General features: G+C 35.4%; 1 protein-coding gene across 13 annotated transcripts in view; it reads left to right on the top strand.

Moving 5' to 3' along the window:
• Window positions 1-21,422, top strand: part of Gtdc1 (glycosyltransferase like domain containing 1) — a 409,253-nt gene that overhangs the window by 165,617 nt on the left and 222,214 nt on the right. For 12 of the 13 annotated variants that reach the window (XR_009593840.1, XR_009593839.1, XM_060390113.1 and 9 more), the window contains one exon: window positions 20,405-20,572. The exons of the other annotated variant lie outside the window; for it this stretch is intronic. Coding sequence is in view for 10 of the 12 variants with exons in the window: in XM_060390113.1 (XP_060246096.1) it covers window positions 20,405-20,572 (168 nt within the window). In the remaining 2 variants the exon portion in view is untranslated. The remainder of the gene's footprint in view (window positions 1-20,404; window positions 20,573-21,422) is intronic. 13 annotated transcript variants of the gene reach the window in all.

The following is a 21,422-nucleotide window of genomic DNA, read 5'->3' as shown; positions in this document are numbered from 1 at the left end:
CCAGGAGGAGACTGGATTTATTTTATATTAGGCAATGCTTGAGCATATATGACTTAAGAGCCCCACCTTCACAGTGACACACTTCCTCTAACAAGGCTACACCTTGTAATCGTACCATTTCCCATGGACCAAGCATTCAAACACCTGAGTCTTTGGGGGCCAAACCTATCTAAACCACTAGAGGTGGAAAATTTTTCTACATCAGTGTTCAGAATTTAACTAAATTTGGGTTCTTACCCAGTATATTTGGAAGAAAGGTAGATCAAATATCCTTTTAGTAGAGTCCAGAACCTAGGTTTTAGTTAGCTGCAGTGGTTCTGCAAAATTGTTATTCCCTAAAATTCATAGTCAAGTAACTCTAATAATTTTTGTAAGTTACATCTTGTGTGATGAAAAGAAAAATAATAGCACAAATTATAGAATGATGAGTGAAGAAACTTGTATTTTGAATTTTGATTTATTATGGAATTGGTGTGTGTTACAAAAACCAGAGCTGATTAATAATGTTTATTAGTTTTAAATTGCAAATATAATGGTCATTAGTTAACTCACTTTAAACTCTATCTTTTTGAGATACACTTTAATTGCTCCTATTTATTAGATGCAGAAATGGAAACCAGAAATGGAATATAGTCTGTACTTTTTGTGCTGCTGTAAAAATATGCTGGACTAAATCAATTTAAGAATAGAAGGGTGTATTTTGTGTAACAACTTGAAGTTACAGTTCATGGTGGGGAAAGAATGGTGGTAGGAGAATGGTCATCTTGTCACATTATGTCTCCTGTCTGGAGGTAGAGTGAGATGATATTGGTAGTCAATAAATTTTCTTCTTTCTATTCAGCCTAGGATCTCAGCCCAGAGAAGGGTACTGTGTATATTCAGGTGGCTCATACTCCCTCACTTAACTGAATCCAGAAAATCTCTCATGTAAATGTTTGGAGGTTTGTTATTTAAGTCTTTTCTAGTTGGCAGTCAATATTAACCATGACAAACCAATTTGTATGTGACGCCTTAACATAATTCTTAAACCATCACCACTACTCCTTGTCCCCATGAGCTTATGGATATCTTTTAATGCAAAATGCATTCAGTCCAAACTTTAAATTTAAAACTCAAAATTGTTTTAAAGTTTGAATAGTTTTAAAAAGTCTAAAGTCTCCTCTAAGACTCCAGGTATTCCCTTAATGATGAGCCCCTGTACAATGCACAAAACAAATTCCATGCTTCTAGGATAAAATGACACAGAACAAACCTTCTTATCATAAAAGGGAATAATGGGATAGTAAAGAGTGATCAAATCAAAGTAGACCAAAACCTAACAGTTCAGTCACCAAACTACAACGGCTTGTCTGCCATCCAAGGCTTGTGATAGAATCCCTCTTTGCAGTCTCTCCAGTTCTTCTGTCTGAGGCACACGTAGCTGAATTCCTGGGCCAGCTCCCCTCTGTGCCTGCAGTTTTCTTTCCTCAGCAGACTTCCCTGATTAAGACATCCACCAGTATCTTGGGTTCTCCAGTACAATTTAGGTTTCACCTTCACAGCCTCATACATACAGTGGTCTCTTAGACCTTCCTTGCAGACTCTGACCTTGTGGACTCAAATCCTAGCAGCTCTCTGAAACATGGCACAAACTCTTTTACCTGACTCTCTCAGTTTGTTATTATTGTTGTTGTTGTTTACAATTTATTCATTCTGTAACCCAGCTATAGCCCCCCCCCTTATCTTCACCTACCCTCCCTCTCTCTTTACTCCCTATGTCCCTCCCCTGGCCCACTGATAAGGGAGGTTCTCCTCCCCTAATATCTGACCCTAGCATATGAGGTCTCATCATGACTTTTAAAAGATGGAGATTTAGGTAGGTGAGATCTTTCACTTTGGTCATGTGTGTTGTCTCAATATATCTCTTTAACAGAATAACATTTGAATCTATCTTGCCTGGAACTTTAATTCACTCATTTTTTTTTCTACCAAACTGCTCATTTTTAAAATATCTTTGTGTGCTAACTTTTGGTTAAACTGTAGAACAGAATGAGAGCAATGAACAGTAATGATAACATAGTGTCAATGCTATCCTGCCTTGGATTTTCCTTCATAAAACAAAGCAGTCCCTTAATTCAACTACAGTCAAGTTTTCAGGATATATGCTGAATACCGACAGGCGTCTTTGCCAGAATAAACACAGATGTCCTCTAGTATAGTTCCTAGTAGAGTACTTGTTCACCTCAAAAACTTCATGAACCAGGAGTACATTGCCTAATTGCCTTCAGCCCTCTGGTTTTCCAAATTAACACCAGAGTGGGCCATTAGTTTGGTTACAACATTGTAGGACTTGTCTATCCCAAAGTTCAAAGCTCTTTTGCATTACTTCCACAAACTAGTTTCAAAGAGGAATGACATGTTTAGGTTTATCACAACAGTGATGCCCCCCATTCTTGGTACCAGTTTTCTGTATTGCTTTTATCTGTGACAGAATACTTGAAAAAAGCAACCTAAGAAAAGTTTATTTATGCTTACAGTATTTCATGGCAGAGAAAGATTGTAAAATCATGGTGACAGAGGATAAAACAGCTTGTCACATTATACCTGCAATCAGGAAACAGAGATGAATGTCACTCATTCTCCCTTTTCTTTAGTTTATTACCCTAGCCCATGCAATATCATTGTCTGTTTACTGTCTTTCTACTTCAGTTATATCTCTTTTCAAATGCTTTTTTTTTCATTTTCTGAATTATTCTTTATTAATTTCTAACATTTTGAACTTTTTTAACATGGACACCACTCCTAATAACAAGTTTCAATGTGAAAATAAATAACATTATACTAACTAGTCAGTCAATCAGCTAATCAGCAATCAATCAGTCTGTTTGGAAAATAAACTATTGGTGTTTGTTCCAGTATTTGACTAAGAACACTTTCCTTTAAGTATATTATAGTGACCATATTTCGGAAATAATGTTGTCTTGCTGATTTAACTAAATATTGGTTAGTGGGCTTATTGAGTTCAAATAAGAAATGTACAATTTCTGTCTGAAAATTAAAAAAATAATAACTGCTATAGCTAATGCAGTGTTGTGGTGGAAACATGGCCTGAACTTAATGACCAGGAAAACAGACTAATGTTTAGAAAATTATAAACAAAAATCCGTATCATAGGATTAAAATTACTTCAGTTCTGTATTTTTGACATAGCGAAGTTTTCTCTGAGTCCTTTAATTTCAAAATGATAAAACTTACTAAATCTAATAAAAAGGTTTATTTATTTGAAACAAACTAGAAGTAGTATAATAAATACTTTCTGTCTTAGGAAAGGCCAAAGGACCATGTATGGATACAACCTAGAACCCCTGCTAGGACATAGTCCATGGCAGCTCAATGTCCACATTGGTTCCCTAGTAAGAGGAGCAGGGACTGTCTCTGACATGAACTCAGGGGCTGACTTTATGACCTCCCCACCCTCCGTGGAAGGAGCAGCCTAGTTAGGATACAGAGGAGGACATTATAGCCAGTCCTGATGAGGTCTGATAAGCTAGAGTCAGATGGAAGAGGAGGAGGACCTCCCCTATCAGTGGATTTAGAGAGGACAGGAAGGAATGAGGGAGGGGGCTACAGGTGGTATACAAAGTATATAAACTGTAATTAATATAAAAAATAAAAATTTATTTAAAAATATACTTTCTGAGCTGATTCTGTTAGTTGTGGCCTGAATCCTTGTTGCTTTGGAAGCTAGAACAGGACAGTATCAAACTGAAGGCTTTCCTAGGCTAGACAAATTAAGGAGATGCCATATCAAATCAAAAGAAGAACTGTAAAAACTAAGTAAAGAAAAATAAAGGGGGATACAAACCTTTAAGAGTGGAGATTTTGACAACTGATGTCTGCTGAGAAAGGAAGCAACTCTTTGGACATATGACTTCAGGTTTTTGTTCAAGCTCTGGTAGATAGGTAAAACCTATCTGTATACAGGCAGCACTAAGAAGGCCCAGGGTTCTTAATAAAAATAAGTTAAGAAGAAAATGAAGGTTTCAGAAAAATACGGTGGAGGAGACAAGGGAAATTTGAAGAGAGGTATTGTTTGATGGTCATGATTAATAGAAATTGTACACATATATGAAATGTTCAAATATATTATTAAAAACGTAAATAGATTTGGGTGGATGTATGTAATTTTATTACAAATACATACAGAATTCTGTTAATGTATGAAATGAAATACTTTATTGAAGTAATAAAATTTGTTTAAATGATTTTAATAAAAAAGAAATCAGTTCACTCATTCATGCAACTACTAAGTAGTTGACCCTATTTTGGCATTGAGAATATATATTTTAAAAAGTGAGAACACATATTATTGTAAGGGTTTTAAAAGAAATTCTGAAAAAATACAGTTCACTGGCTAATATGAGACTATTCAGATGATATATTATTTTACTGAAAAAAGATAATTCCATTCTTCTAGAATAGTATCACAATTGTATATATAGTTAGCTTACAATAGACAGAGTTCAAGTTTGAGAACCACTTCTTATGGTAAGTACTCATACTCATATTAGTATCAAAATTGTGCATACTGTGGTTATTAATATTTTTCACGTTGCTATATTTATAAAATAATTGAAGTGTTCTATAATATTTACAACTCTCCTTGTTTTCAAAATATTGGGGAATATTTTCATTTTTTTAGTCTTCATGAGGTTTATTTGGTTGATTTTTTTTAACTTTTTTTAATTTTTTTATTAATTACACTTTATTCATTTTGTATCCCTCCCATAAACCCCTCCCTCCTCCCCTCCCGATCCCACCCTCCCTCCTGTTTCTGCATGCGTGCCCCTCCCCAAGTCCACTAATAGGGGAGGTTCTCCTCTCCTTTCTGATCTTAGTCTATCAGTTCTCATTAAAAGTGGCTGCATTATCCTCTACTGTGGCGTGGTAAGGCTGCTCCCCCCTCAGGGGGAGGCGATCAATAGCCACTTGGATACTGAGCTGCCATGGGCTACATCTGTGCAGGAGTTCTAGGTTATATCCATGCATGGTCCTTGGTTAGAGTATCAGTCTCAGAAAAGGCCCCTGTGTCCAGATTTTTTAGCTCTGTTGCTCTCCTTGTGGAGTTCCTGTCCCCTCCAGGTCTATCTCCCCCTTCTTTCCTTAGATTCCCTGCACTCTGCCCAAAGTTTGGCTCTGAGTCTCAGCATCTGCTTTAATACCCTGCTGGGTAGAGTCTTTCAGAGGCCCTCTGTGGTAGGCTTCTGTCCTGATCCCTTTTTCCTCCCTCTTCCGATGTCTGTCTGTTTGCCTTTCTAAATAAGGATTGATCTCTCCAGCCCCAGTATGTTCAAACTATAAAAATAATGTAGAATGACATGGTAAACTGTGTAGATATTAACTATGAAAATCCATAAACCCAGAATTTAGAACCTTTCTTCCTGTATTCCAGTATTTATTCCAGAATTATTATTACATATAAATAATAAATTATAAAAATAATTATTTATTAGTATTATTTTATACTCCTAGTTGTATAATATTGTAATAATCTTATATGTAAATTGTACTTTAGCAACTTTTCAGTTTATTTTTTTGTGTGAGAGTATGTTTACATGTTGGGGTCTGTTCTTTCCTTCTACCACCTGAATCCCAGGGATCAGACTTAAGCCATCAAGCTTGGTCTCAAATTAGATAGTTTTCTGTCTATGTATGTATGTATGTATGTATGTATCTACTTAACCACCTACCTACCTACCTACCTATATTTATCTTCTTTATGAGAAAGGTATACTGTAACCCAGGTTGCTTGAAGTCATACCAGTTTTCCTGTCTGGTTTTGAAAACACAATAGTTCTCCTGACTCATCCTTCCAAGTGCTGGAGTTACAAATGCCATGTCAATCTATTTCTTAATATTAGGATTAAAAACTATGTTTTAGGATAATCTAATCTGATAATATGTTGCCTAAATCTACAGTCAATATTCTAGGCTTACTTTGTAATGTATACCAAGTACATCTAATATGAAGAGGAAACAGTTTTCTTCTATTCTGTCCCTTCTTCCCCATCTTGTTTCTTATTTTCTTCAGTTGGATATAGTCAGGCCCACTATTGACCCCTATCTAATGGCTAGGGTGTGTACATTACCTGGGCCATTGATTCCAAACTCACTGATTGATATGGCTTGAAGATGACTTTATCCATTTGGACTCCAACTTCCTTTCAGAAAACCATTACCTCTCAAGTTCCTCATCCTTCAAGTTGGAGCAATCAATGCTAGTCTCTTTCCTTTTCTCTCTTCACTTTTTAGTTCCTAGTTTTAACTCTCTTATCGACCTTTTTGTTTTTGTTTTTATTTTTATTTTTCCTGTTTTCCTTTGCTTTACCCTAGAGGCATGTCCTGGTAGTTTTGGTGTCTTTAGAAAGTAAGTTATATTATGTTAACATTTTTTTGTTTTAATCCCAGGTGTGGCATATGGGGCTGCTTTAGATTGTCCACAGCAAAAGGGGTTTTGCCTTGTGCAAGCTCTGAGAAGTGTGTATGTATTTGCCAGGCGCAGATAGTTTTATTTTGAGGACTCTAGAGAGGGGATAAATGCCAGAACCAGGAGAGAGACGGCAGGGGTCAGTCTCTGAGAAAGAAGAAGGCTGCTGATATTCCCTCCATTCCCAGGTCCTGGTTGCTGTTAATGCAGTTGCATGAGAAAAATTCCAAGATATCCGGAAATGAAGATGGGACTTGCCCAAAGGAACCTAACAACCCTAACCAGCAGGAAGTAGCTATAGAGAACTATGCCCCCTCTTCCTACTAACCTTCTTTCTCTCCTACCTGGTGTTTAGGATGTTGGAATGGATTGGGTTGGAGATGTGAGAAAGAGAAAAATAAACCACAATAAAATAAATTTAATGAAGATACCTACAGAGGCTTTTTCTGTGGACTTGGTACCGCTTTTCTTCCTACCAGTTCTATTGTTTATATTGCTTGTCAAGTTTAATGTATGATGCTTGTATGATGATTTTTCAGGGCCACTTCCTGAATTTTGAATGAAGCTTATCCTTGAAATTTTAACTTATTCTTAAGCTTTATTCCCTGATTGACCTAGCATCTTATTCAAGTTATGTTATTCGAACAGTTTCTTTTCTTGGCCCACTTTTATGTCAAGTACCTCACCTGGTTTTGTCTCTTTTGGTTTATATTTTTTCTGAGATTATGTATTTACTTAGATCTCTGCTTGTTTTTTGATCATTTTTGAGAGGCCTGATATTGAGAAAACAGTGTTGCTGTTTTTTTCCTTAAAAATTGTCTGAACAAGTCAGGAGCCTGACACAGAGGACCTCTGAAAGGCTCTGCCTTGCAGACTATCAAAGCAGATGCTGAGACTTATGGGCAACCTTTGGGCAGAGTGCAGGGAATCTTTTAGGAAAGAAGTGGGAAACAGTAAGATCTGGAGAGGACAGGAACTCCACAAGGAGAGCAACAGAACCAAAAAATCTGAGCACAGTGGTCTTTCCTGAGACTGATACTCCAACCAAGGACTATGCATGGAGATAACCTAAGACCTCTGCACAGATGTAGCCTATGGCATTTCAGTATCCAAGTGGGTTCCATTGTAATAGGGACAGGGACTGTCTCTGACATGAACTGATTGGCCTGCTCTTTAATTACCTCCCCTGAGGGGGGAGCAGCCTTACCAGGCCACAGAAGAATACAATGCAGCCACTCCTGATGAGACCTAATTGACTAGGATCAGAAGGAAGGAAAAGAAGACCTCCCCTATCAGTGGACTTGGGGAAGGGCATGCATGCAGAGGGTGGAGGAAGGGAGGGATTGGGATGGGAGGAGGGAGGGAACCACAGGGGGGATACAATGGGAATAAAGTGTAATTAATAAAGAATTAAAAAAAAAGAAATCTGATAGGAAACAGACCTGTGAAACTCTGTGTGTAGTCCATGGCACAATATGACATAAGCATTGCTCCCATGAGGTTACAACACTGTGTTGTTTCCACGAGGTCTAGGTAAGACCAGTCCCATCAACATTCTATTATAAAAAATTTCTGTGAAAAACTGAGAATGAAATAGAAATTAGAATGAATGTAACTACTTATTTTTAATTTAATTCATTGATTTTTATTAGATTAATTCAGGTCTTTTATTCAGATGAACTGATTATCACTTGAGTCAAAAGATACAACTATATGTAACATGTCCATACATCTTTGTGCTGTGAAGTTTTGTTTCAGTGAACGTTTGATTTGACATAACACATGAAATGAGTCTGCTGATACAGACTTAATTAAAAGTAGAGTTGCATACAAAGAATCTATGGTGGGTCTTCTTTGAGTTGCTGTCTTTATTCTACTTATTGGTGAATTTTCAGAATTTACTCAGTACATAGATTATCTAATAACTAGTGTTCAATTTTTTTTATATTATGTATTAAAGTCATTGCCTCAACAAAATCTACTATAGTTACTTTTACTACTTACTTGAGCTATCTATATGTTATTACTTTTTTAGTGTCCAATTGGACTAAGTGTACAATTAAGTGTACAATTTGTATTTTTTTAATAAAAGAGAAAATATAGCCATGACTTCTATTTTAAAAAGCCTCAATCACTTTTTTTTTTTTTTTTTCAGTACTAGGAACATTGAGTTCCTAACCTGGCCATACATGCAAATGTCCATGTCTCTAACAAGATTAGAAAACAAAACTCCTATTACTAAAACAGTGCTTTTAAACACTCACTCTTCTATCCTTGTTTTAACGGCTGTTGCTGTGAGGGCATTGAAAAGGCTACTTTCATGAAAGAATTTGTGAATTCTCCTCTAACTCCCAAATGAGCAAAAGTGTTTGTGACACTCATCTTTGGAAATATCATTTTTCACTGTTTTTTGTCTCTGGACTTCTCCTGGCTTAATCAATAGCTAAGTAATTGCGTGAGTCCAGTTATTTCTTTCTTCACATAATTTGATCTGTGTTTGTCCGGTGCTGCATACTTTGGTTGGTGATAGTAATGTAACTTCATTTTGAAATTTGATTCATTCTATGTTACATCTACAGGAAAGAAAAGTGGCTCCTACCATCTCTCCTATATTTGAAGTCTGGGGATCATTTTGACACTTTTTATTGATAAGCCGTAGAACTATGTATTGGTTAAATTATTTTAGCTATTTTAATTTATAACAAGGTTAAAATGTCAGAAATTACTATCTAATCACAAACTAATATTTATATAAAAATATTATTAATTCCTAAGTAGATGTCTTTTCTTCTCTTGTTTCTTTAAGTTAATCTTTAAATATGAATTTATTTTTTCTCTCATTGCCTTTATTTAATTTCTGTACTTTTCCAGATCTACTTTATATCATCAGAAATTATCTAATCATCTTCTATTTTACTGTTACTAACCATCCACTTTACATTTTAAAAGCCATAAATGCAAAGCCCCACCCTATATTAATGTAGTTTTACAGTTAATATTTTATGTCATAGAAATACAGACATTTAAAGTCATGGTTCCCAGAAGAATCCTATTTCAGTCATATTGTATAAACTGATATTAAAGCTGAAATGTATCATCATTACAATAATGCAAAATACTTACACATGCATGAGGACACAGTTATAGTTGTTGAGGGAACCATAATTTTGCATTTTCTGACTTTCTTGCACATACAGTTTCAGCCATAATTTTAAGTTAGTACATTTTCTTCATCGACTCCAAGGTAATGTTGCTATGTTTATCTTAAATATAAGTTTTCATTGGCTTCATTTTTTCCTTCCGTATGTCTATAAACCTGTACTCAGATCTGCTATCTCTACAAAGAAAAGTACCAAAGGAAAAACTCTGTACAACAGTAGTTTTTAGCTTCATGTATGGTGATGTTCTGTCTGCATCCCCCCACCCCCATATGCACGCACCCACACAAACACAGCTTCATACACTTATGTTACATTCTGGCACATTATAGAAGCAGGTATCATATCACTACCTGCTGTTGAAAGTGTTGATCATACTGAATTATTTATTTTATCTTCTTTTGCACTCTCCAAAATCGTTTGGGGTACTTTGACACATTTTGGTCTCTTCCATATGGATACTTCATGGTGGCAGAGTTGCCAGATGCTCAGGTTTTGTGACAGTCTTAGTTTTTCAAGGAGAATTCTTGGGAGAATCTTGTTGCTGAATTCAGTGGAGTGGTAAAGTATGAACATTTTATTTGTAAGTGATTTTCAAAGCAAAAAATTATTACAAAAAAGTTACTAAACTGTCCCACTGGAGCATATGACCTTTGGGGACATAGTGAAGGAGCACTTTATCATTCAAATGCCTGGTGTCATATTTAAAATGACAGTGTATATAAATTTGGGTATAAACAAATTCAGCATCTTTCACCATTTGAAATATCAAAGGTTTTCTGTCACATAGCTTTAGCTATTTATTTATATTTCAGTTTCCAAAAACCAAAGATAAAGAACATAACATCAATATGATTTAACTTTTCTTCCTTATTAATTGCACAGTTCATATATTACAGATATATATATATACATATATATATGATCACAAATATGCTATGCATAATTTATGCTATGTATTTGCTCAATTAATAGAAAGTAGACATACATGATTTGAGGTACATTTTTCTCTCTTTTCTGCTACTTATAACCTCCTAATTTTTCTTTTTTTGAATATTTTTTATTATTTTAAATAATTTTATACATTCACTTGTATCCCAGCTGTAGCCCTCTCCTTCTTTCCCTCCCAATCCTCCCCTCCCTCCCTCTTCTCTTCCCTGCCCCCTTCCAAGTCCACTGAGAGGGAGTGTCCTCCTCTCCTTCAGTCTGGCCCTAGTTTATCAGGTATCTTCAGGATGGTTGCAATGTTTTTATCTGTGGCCTAGCAAGGCTGCTCCTCTCTCAGGGGGGAGGGGAAGTTCATGAGTTGATGTCAGAAACAATTCCTGTCCCCCTTACTAGGGAACTCACTTGGATACTGAGCTACCATGGGCTATGTCTAAGCAGGGGTTGTATAACCTCCTAATTTTTCAACACTAATTATCAGTACACACTGAAATATCTTTCAATGCCTATTTCAAGGGTTTCTTTTTTTATGCTATAGGCCAAATTTGGATTCCCCTTTTGCTTCTTTTATGAAATTCTACACATTTACTAGTACTTGGAGACTACATTGTAGAAGAGTAATAGAAGAGTATCTTCTACAATGTAGAGAGTATCTTCTACAATGTGTGTTGTATGGATATAGCAGCTGTCAGTAATCTGGCCAATTCAATTAGCTTGAGAGAGAGAATATTCAGGGAAGAGGACAGAAGGTCCTTTCACTAGGAGACATGTAGGGAGACAGATGTGATCATTGGCCTGGGAGGATTGCTCCTTACATGACTAGATCAGGCAAAGTGGATGGGCTAAGTTAAATGAGCTAGTTGAAAGCCTGCCAGCCAAGGCCTAAGCTTTGAAAACTTTAAAAGATTCTGTTGTCTTTATTTTTATGGTCTAAAGGCCACCCTGGGACTTAGGTCTTCTTCACCAGGAGACATAAATCGCAGGTCTTCAGCACTATATGTACAGATGAAAAGAAAAGAAAGAAATAGTCCACCCAACTTAAACAGGAAACCTTCATATCTGGGCTATGTGTAGATGTCTGTCATGTCTGAGATGGGACATGGCTTGATTGTCATTTTGTGACCTATGACACTTGGCCATCAATCGTGATTCTTCAGTGGAGGCAATGAGATATTAAATAATTTGAGAGATAGATGGATATTTGCAGTCTCTTTGTTCGTATTTTTACTCATGTTCAAGTACATTTTGTCTATATTTTGTAAGACAGATACCAATGAAAGTATTTATAAGCTTTTTCTCAACTGAATAGAAGTTATTTTTTCCCCATGTGTACACTAATTTTTATCCAGACTCAAAGTTGTTTGCAGGATTGAATCTAGACAGCCAGGCTTAAAAGCTCTGCTTCTGTAGTGGATTGGGCCCACCTCTAGCTGGCTGACTCCAAGCAGGCTACTGTATTGTGCACTCAGTCACTTGGTATCAAAGTATTGATTAGGAAATTGAATTCTTCCTTGCTGTGATATATTTGATAATTTTGATGTATTGTGATAATTTAGATTAGAAAAAGAGCAACATGTTTCTGAAGTTACCATCTAATTCATATTTTGTTGAATAACTTTCATGTTTATTTTAGATATTTCTAATAGTGCTTTGCAGTGTTTTATAAATTTCTCTTCCCATACCTATGCAATTCTAGTTAATTTATAGATAAAAGGAAGTCAGTGATTTAAGTTTTCAAGGAAAGCCAACTAAAATGATATGGTTTATTTTTTTTCTTTCTTTTTTTTTTTTGGTAGAACTTAAATAGATGTACAGACCTTTTCATTTCCAGTTTATTCTATTTGATCTTGCCAAGACTGGCCTTTGATTATTTCCTTTCTCTGACATAAACTGAGAAATTGAAATTAGAATTTTCTCATGAAGTCAGGAAATCAATGTTTATAAAAATATTTGTCTTTGAAGTAAGAATGCAAAAGGTCACTGTTTTAGAACTTATACCTTTAGCTTTTTCTGTTGGAATCAGTGGGCGACAATATTGAACTTTTTTTTCTTAAACATCTCTTGAGTGTCTATTCGGCATAGTATATTTTGTGCCTTTAACATTTATAGTAATTGTTTAGTGATACACTTGTAATCAGATTTATATACAAAATAGGAAAACATCAGTAATACTAAAGTGTTTGTGGGAGATTCCTTTCCAAATGTTATACACCAATTTTAGTAAAGATCTAGAAGAAATATCTTAGATTTAGCAAAACAAACATAACAATAATAATTTAAACACAGTAATAAACTATTAAAATAGCAAGAAAGTCACATAACAGGTGATTTAAAATTGTAATAGAGTAAAGCATTCTGGAAAACATTCAGGATCTGGAAAGTTGCATCAGCAATTGAGAGTGATTTCTGCTCTTCCAGAGAACCTGAGTTGGTTTCTAGCAATCATATCCGGCATCTTGCAATGGCCTATAACTATAGCACCTAGGTTTCTGACATACTCTTCTGGCCTCTGTGGGCACCTGCACTCACATGTATGTTTGCATGTACATACAAAACTTAAACAAAACAACTTTAAAGGAAAAAAACAAATGTTCATAAACACCAAGAAAAGGAAAAACAGGATTTTAAGATCTATTATACAATGAATCTTTAGGAAGTGGTTTAGTTTGTACTATATAGTTGTGATAGGAGAAAGTGACTCTTAAAAAATGAACCCATGGCAGTATAGTGTCCAAGTGGGTTACATAGTAATGGGAAGAGGGACTGCCTCTGACATAATCTGATTGGCCTGTTCTTTGATCACCTTCCCCTGAGGGGGGAGCAGCCTTACCAGGCCACAGAAGATGACAGTGCAGCCACTCCTGATGTGATCTAATAGACTAAGATCAGAAGGAAGGAGAGGAGGACCTCCCCTATCAGTGGACTTGGGAAGGGGCATTTGTGAAGAAGGGGAAGGGAGGGTGGGACCGGGAGGGGAGGAGGGAGGAGCTTATGGGGGGATACAAAGTGAATAAAGTGTAATTAATAAAATAAAATTAAAAAAATAAAAATAGAAAAGACTTATAAAAAAGAACCACTATATTTTTCCAGATTTGCTTGTTCCTGCATGACTGTAGAAACAGCATAGTTGAAGTAGGTTTTATTGTTGTTATTGTGAGTGTTTTAATTTTCACTGTGTCACAAATTTTAAACCTAAATGATGAAATTACCCAAAAGCTGCTATGTGTCTTCCTCTGCTTTCCTTACTGCATCAGGCGTGTATAACTTTGAGCTTTCTTATCTACACAGAATGATAATATTCTGGCATTGCTAGTCTGTGTTTCCTTAGATATGTGTAAATGTAGACAATACTAGTGGTTTTCTGACAGGACTTGTATCCATTAACTTGCATCTTCAGTCTTATAACGGTATAGTATTTAGAAACGTAAACCAGAGACTCTTGAGTAGAATGAACTAAATGGCAGAGACCATTCCAATATAAAATATTATGTTGCTGCTAAGGAATAGTCATCAACCAAGATTTGAATTACAAATACTTCACATATTAATTATTTTACTTTAAGGCACTAAAATACTATATGAAGTGTTCCCAGAACACTCCATAAGATAGATGTCTTTGAATGTTAATTGACTGTTTCCTTTAAGACTGCCAATCATAAATCCCCAAAGATGACAGAAATTATTATTATGTTATAATACACTCTTTATCTTTATACAACTTTCCCCATGAGTTACTTTCTTTGGATTATATCTTGAATACTTAATATATTAAAATGATAAAATAGAAAATAATACCTGAAATATCATTAGGAACTTTTAAGAAGAAATTAATGGGCTCAATGAAAACTGGCATCAGATAACACTTTCTAGAATTGTGTTGTTTTTTTTTTTTAAGTATAGTGAGGCATGGATTTTTTCATACTTCCTCTTTTAATGGTAGGAGTGATGATTGCATTGAACACTTTGAAGAAAGAATCAAGTAGACTTTTTTCCAGTGTCATTGAAGGAATAAATGATCGACCTATTCAAAGTTAATTATTAAGAATTGTTAAGGGAAAACAAAGATTCAAGGTGTGCCATATTAGGGAAACCATAGGATACTAAAGTAAACAATAATGGGTCTAATATCATATAAAATGGAAGGAAACAGGCTAACATAACATTGGAGAAACATTTAGAAAAGGCAGTTAACATTTTTTAACAGATGTATTTGATGACTTAGGTCATTTCTTTAACTAAATCTTCAATTTTTCCTTCTATTACATGGTCTTCACTTATAAGCTGCCACCTGCTTATTCTGAACATCTCTAAAGCTGGTCTCTTTATTTCTGTACTATTGAAGCCCATTACTTGTATTTATCCTTGTGTTTAGTAACATGAGCACACCTGTCTGCTTTGAGTCATAGGTGACCTTTTCCTTTGTAACTAAGCCAGGCACATTTCTTTTATCATTGTCAAGTTAACCATTCTTTTATAGCCCAATGCTCTGTCCCGTTGACTTCCTTGGAATTCAGTAGGCTGACTTCATCATTGCATGTTCTTAGGCAAGCCTTTGCCAGCAGTTCTGTAGTCTAGTCACTCAAGAAATATGTCATGAATGAGAGGAATAAAAATTTTTAGTTTAATATAGTTCTTTATGTAATTTTTGTTTTCATGTTTCTCAAGTGTAGGTGTACTGAGTATCATTGCAAAAAATACTGAGTTCATTCTAGTTTTAGATGATTAAAAATTAGCATTGAAAAGGTGAAAAAGTAACCGTATAGGTTCAAAACAACATGGACTTGCAGCTTACCCTTTACTCTCCATAACTGCCCTTGTCTTGGCATTTAGTAGTAGCTCTCTTCCTTTCATGTTCCTCTTTTCCTGGCTAATGATTTGATATCATGCTAGTCAAAGCAGCTTCATAGCAGCTGCTGCTTTCCTTCTTTTCTTCTTCCTTCCTTCCTTCCTTCCTTCCTTCCTTCCTTCCTTCCTTCCTTCCTTCCTCTCTTTCTTTTCTTTCTGTCTCTGTCTCTCTTTCTCGTTCTCTCTGCTATGTTTCCAAGAGCAGGCACCAGAATAATACATAGCTCATGGTGAAAGAGAATAAGGAATCCCAGTTTCCAATGCCAGGCCTGTAGTTCTATCAGTAAAAGGAGGAGCCTTGCCTTCAAGTGGAACACACCATTAGGACAGATGCTCTAGTGAGCTCATGCTGGTCAGTGTGCAGGTTGCTTACTTGATTTTTCCATTTTACTATAGCTGTGAGGTTAGGGTTCTAAATGACTTTTTCATGGGCATGTGAAAGGTCCCATGATTCTCTAAAGAAGAAAAGCAATTAAAAGTTGTCTGGTGTGTACATTAATCTTTTTTTAATTTGGTAAAATGTGTAAAATAAAAATAATATAAGTATAACTTATACAAAGGAAATCTCAATATTTATTAGGTACCTGAATATAAAAACCTTGCTCTAGTTAGAGATATTATGATGTTCTTTTTAATAAATTTAACTAAAAGTGACCCTTTAAATTTTTTTGTTTTCATGTGGTAGGACAATTTCTTGCTATATTGTTTAGGCTGCCTCAAACTCACTGTGTAGCCCAAGCTCAAATTTGTAGTCCTGCTTCTGACTCCTGAATGCTGAAATTACAGTCATGGAATATCATGCATTCTAGAAGTACTTTTCAGTGTGGTAAAACAATGATTAAGATTAAGAGCATAAAGTAAAACTCTGCAAGTTGTTTGTATTTACTGCAAACCAAAAAGACTCACACCCAAATCATTTTCCTATTTAAAATCTTTCTCTTCTTGCTGATCATTCTATAAGAAGAGGATTCTGTTTGTGTCTTTCAAAGAGGTTCATGCACTTTTTCAGTCTCATCTTTGTCTAAACTAAGCAAAATACCACATTGTTCTTGGTTATTGTTCAGTTCTTAGGCTAGTTATTTTACTATCTGTTGTATACCCAGAATCTTGAAAAGCAGGTACTTGGTGGAAACTTTGTTAGGAGTGATAGTAGGTGATATTTGCTTTAAAATTCAATATTTAAAACAGGTTTTTGCCTGGGATGTAACTTTTTAATTATCAAGAAGGGGGGAAATCTCACATTGTTCCATTCCAGAATTGGATAGCCCAATAGATGAAGTTGAGCCAATTAATAAGAACGTAGAAATGAGATTTTCAACACACAAGTCAAGAGACTGTTTGGGAAAGTCAACTAGGTAAACAGTTATATGTAGGTACCATGAATGAAGGAGGTTAGTGTAAAGAAAGATATCCCATTTAGTCAGTGCAGCCATTGGCTAAATATGTCTATTCAACTCAGTCAGTTCAAATTAGTTTACCTGTTTAGTACTCATCACTAGATGTGGCTGTTTATATGTTGACAGTGCAGTTTTAGTTCTTCTCTATCTCCAAGAAAAATAATTGGAACTAAAAACGCATGAGTGTTGATCCTAGAGAGTAGCAGTCAAGTGGCAGGAGCCTAAAAGATGGAAAAAAAGAGCAAACTTTAGTAATGATATTGAACACCCGAATTACATTTTAGAGTTAGGTGTAGACAAAAATACCACCCAGAAGAATTTGCTTTTTGTTAAAGGTCCATTAAGCTACATGAATTTTATGTAAGTATGTATTTAGGAATATGCATGTATATATGCACATATGTATGTAACAACAAAGAAAAAGAAGGTTTGAATTTGAAAGCGCAGGGGTGGAGTCTATAGGAGGATTCGGAGCGAGAAAAGGAGGAAATGATAGAATTATATTATAGTCTTAGAAGAGGATTAAGTCCTGTTGCAACCCAGTGAGCTGGGATGAGTTTGTAAGGTAGGGAAGGGTTCCTTTCTTCTGAGGAGAAGGGGAAAGATGGAGGGGCCTGGAAGGTGGGACCTACCAGGAGAGGTGGGATGGACCTGTGATGGGATGTAAAATTAATACATTTATAAAAAAAATTAAAATTTGAAATAATAATAAAATAATAATAATAATATAAAAATAAACTCAGTTCTGGTAAATCAAATATGCAATTAGTTGTAATTTGTTCTTCGGTTATCTTGAATAAAAGATTTTCTTAAAAAAGAAAAAGAATGACACAATCAAACTGGTATTTCTATTCCATTGTGTTTCCTGTTAATATAGTTAGTAATTGCAAGCAGAGAAAAGCCTGCTGAGATGATTTTGTGGGTTAAGGTAGAGAAAACATAGTTCACTAGAGTTCATGTGTGTTGGCCATAACAATGAGTGTAAACTCTGCACTGTATGTGACTGCATATCTTTGCCATCTAAGATGTAAAAATATGCACCTCATAGATCATGCTCATATTCTTACAGTACTTAGGCAAATTTCAGTATCTTCTGTATGCATTAGGCAAAGAGAGTAACAAATATATGGCTCTTTTTCAAACTGAGCAGAAAAGAATTTCTTTATCATCTTAAATTTCATTGCAAGTATAAAACAACAAAAGCATGTATATGGATACAATTCCAAATCTATGAACTGATGTTAATGGGCTTATAATAAGCATTGAGCCATTTTGGTTAAACAATTAAAATAGCACAACTTATTAGTACTTGGGCAAAGTATTAAGCCAAAGTGTAAGCCAATGTTACAGCCACTAATTTGAATTTAGCAGACATTTTAAATACAGGTTTCTTTTACAGAGATAAAAGTTCCAATTTAAAACTCTTTGGTGTCTAAAAACAGCTTAATTCTGTAGTAGCATTGTAATAAGTACAAATCGAGCTTATACAAGGATTGTAATATGTCATGTTTATGAACGATTGCCCAACTGCTTTCTCTGGGCTTTATGTTAATTTAAAAATATTAAGCATAAAACCTTATAAGATCTTCCTGCTGAGATAACTGTTCAATTTCACTTGTGCTCAAGCAGTAGCTGTCAGAAATTATCTTGTTCCAAGTGGCTTTTGCTGTCACCTTATGGCCTTTCCTGCCAGAGCCCCACTGTGGGATGATAAAGTACATCTTATGAAGCTTTATTGCTTAAATGGTACCTGAGGCAAGATGAGCCTTGGCAGCTGAGGGTTAGCTTCTGACTGAGTGATGCCTTTCGTTGTTTGATGATCAACTTTTAAACATTGTAGTGGATTATAGCTATGGCATTCTTTTTGTGGGCATTTTTGTTACTTGTGGTTGTGGAGCTAAAGATTCAAGAAATTGCCTGTTGCATTTAGCACTTTACCAGTGGAAAAACAAAGAGAAACCCTTAACTAGTGATCGAGATAAAGGAATGCTGTTCAACATTTGTTATGAGATGTAATTAATTTCCTAATGATCAAACACACTAAAGGAAATGTTGGTTTTGCAATGTCAAATTGTTAAGACTTAAAATCATTGACATTTTTCTCCTGGGTATAGTGATCCATGCTGAGGAAAATCTTCCTATATCAAAGCAACAGTTGGATTATGGCTGGAAAAATAGATGATAGGCTTGTTACTTATGGAATGTTAAATGAATTTTTCTTTTACTTAATAATATTCCTCCAATATTAGTGAATAGCACACACCTAGTTCAGCCAAACTGGGTTCCTGTTTATGCAATATATACTTAGTAATAATCATTACTTTTGGTGAAAGGCTCGTGCTGAAGATTATATAAACACCTGAAGCTAACTATTTGGCTAGTCCGCAAGGCAGGGGGTTTATAGGAGTGGTAATCATTTGAACAACACGGGTGGTATTTCCTATTTAAGTCTAGACAAACAAAGGTATTTGCATGGTATGTTACTAGCAATCTCCTAACTGGTACAATAAAAATGATCCAGCTGTTTCTGCTTTGGCACTGATTACTAGTGTGATTGTAAGAAAACTCAGTTTTTTGCACTTTGCACCTCAACTTTTTAAAATTAAGCTAGAACAGTTATCTGGTTATCTAAATGTTCTCACCTGTCCATGTGCTATCTCTCTCTCTCTCCCTCTCCCTCTCCCTCTCTCTCTCTCTCTCTCTCTCTGTCTTTATGTGTGCTAGGCATCTCAGTGAGACATTTTTAGGCTCTCTAAATCTATTATTTTATTTTGTGTTTGTGCCTTTAATGTTATGTATATGACTCCATGAGAAGCATTATTCATCTTCCTGGGCAATCTTGATCAATGTTTTTGTTCTTCTCAGCTTGCCTTTATCACACAATAGACATTTAAGTAAATGTAGAGTAAGAACAAATGAATATTTTGATTTATTTATAAGCATGAATAAATAAACTTCCAGGTTTTTTTTTTACAATCAACTTCTTATAATTTTTTGAAAATTTTATATAAGGAGTTTTACAAATCTAGTGTCAGCAGTCAATAATAGAGGAAAAATTAGTCTAAGGATTGTAGGATATTTTAACATGGGCATTGAAAATAACATGCCAAAGAAAAGACCATAATAAATAAATAAGTCAAAAAGGGTTTTTTCAAAGCATCAACATCTACCAGTCCTGCTTGTTTATTGGATTTCAGCAGTTGGTTGCAGAAAAAAGGCAAATGCAGTGCAACTGGCAGGCAAAGTATTCCCCAACCAATCTTATCTCTGTTCCTTTTGTCCTTCAGATAGAACCTATCTTGCCTTTTTCAATAAAATCCAGCCAGTTTTTTTCAGTTTTTTTTCTTTCTCTCCTTCCTGTCCCTCAGAAATTGAGCTGAGCTGAGAACAATGAAATCAAGACTTTTATAGTTCTTAGCAGTTGCTTTTTGAAAGATCAGAACTGAGACTGCGTTTGCATGATACTATATGGCAAGTATTCGTATGTCCCTGTAGGGATATATGTTTCTTAGGGTGGGAAGGAGGAGGAGAGAAGAAGGCAAAGGGTAACCCTTCAAGCATGCTTAGAACAGTAAACTTTACTTCTTTCCTAGGACCCTCTTTGCAAGCTCAGTACTTAACCTGACTGAACTGGCTGCCCTTCGTCCTGATCTGGGAAAATTGAAAAAGATCTTGTACTTCCATGAAAACCAGTTGGTTTATCCTGTCAAGAAATATCAGGAGAGAGATTTTCAATATGGATACAACCAAATTCTCTCATGGTAGGTATGGATTGTTTAAAATTTGGTCTTTACAATCTTTTTTTTTTTTTTTTCCTTTTCCCTTTTTTTCCCCCCAAGGGCTGGGATTATAGGCCTGAGCTAACTCACCTAGCTTTTGCCATCTTTTGTACCTTTTCTCAGGACAGATTTCTAGGGATGGGGGATATGTGCACACAGGCCTGAAGAAGGCAGTGGGTGCCTTCTCTCATTCCCTTCCTGTTGCTTTGAGACAAAGTCTCTCCCTAAATCTGAGGCTCCTCTTTTTCTCTACTAGACTTAAAATCAGCAAGTCTCGTCTTTATATCTTTGACTTTCTAGGAACTGGGATTACAGGCAGGTCCAAATTTGGGTCCTCATGATTTTGAAGCAAATTCTTTTTACTGATGAGCTATCTTTCCAGTCCCCATCTTTTCCTTTTTAAATGATTAGTTTGCAAATCTGGAAATCATTATAAATTTATGAGCATATTAAGGCAGTACAGGTGTTCAAAGATTCTTTCCATAATATTTTTTGTATTTCTGCAAGATTTATAGTATCACTGCTATTCTGTTTTTTAAACATAATAATTTTATTGAATATTTGGGAATGTTTACATAATGCACCCGGATCTCCTTTACTTTCCATTCCCCCCAGGTCTGCGCCCCTACCAAAAAAACCAAAAAATTCAAATTGTGTTGTCCATACACTCACTAGAGCATGGTCAAGCTCCTGTTGGCCAGCCTCATAAAGAAAAATGAGTTCTTTTCCAGCCATCTATTGTGGAGAGCCAAACTTCAGCATCCTTATCACAGTTTTTTTTTTCCAACATAATATATTTATTGATTCCTTTGGGATTTTTACATCATATACC

The sequence above is a fragment of the Meriones unguiculatus genome, chromosome 8 (assembly GCF_030254825.1).
Source record: "Meriones unguiculatus strain TT.TT164.6M chromosome 8, Bangor_MerUng_6.1, whole genome shotgun sequence".
Classification (NCBI taxonomy): Eukaryota; Metazoa; Chordata; class Mammalia; order Rodentia; family Muridae; genus Meriones; species Meriones unguiculatus.
This window is presented reverse-complemented; position numbering and strand designations above follow the sequence as displayed.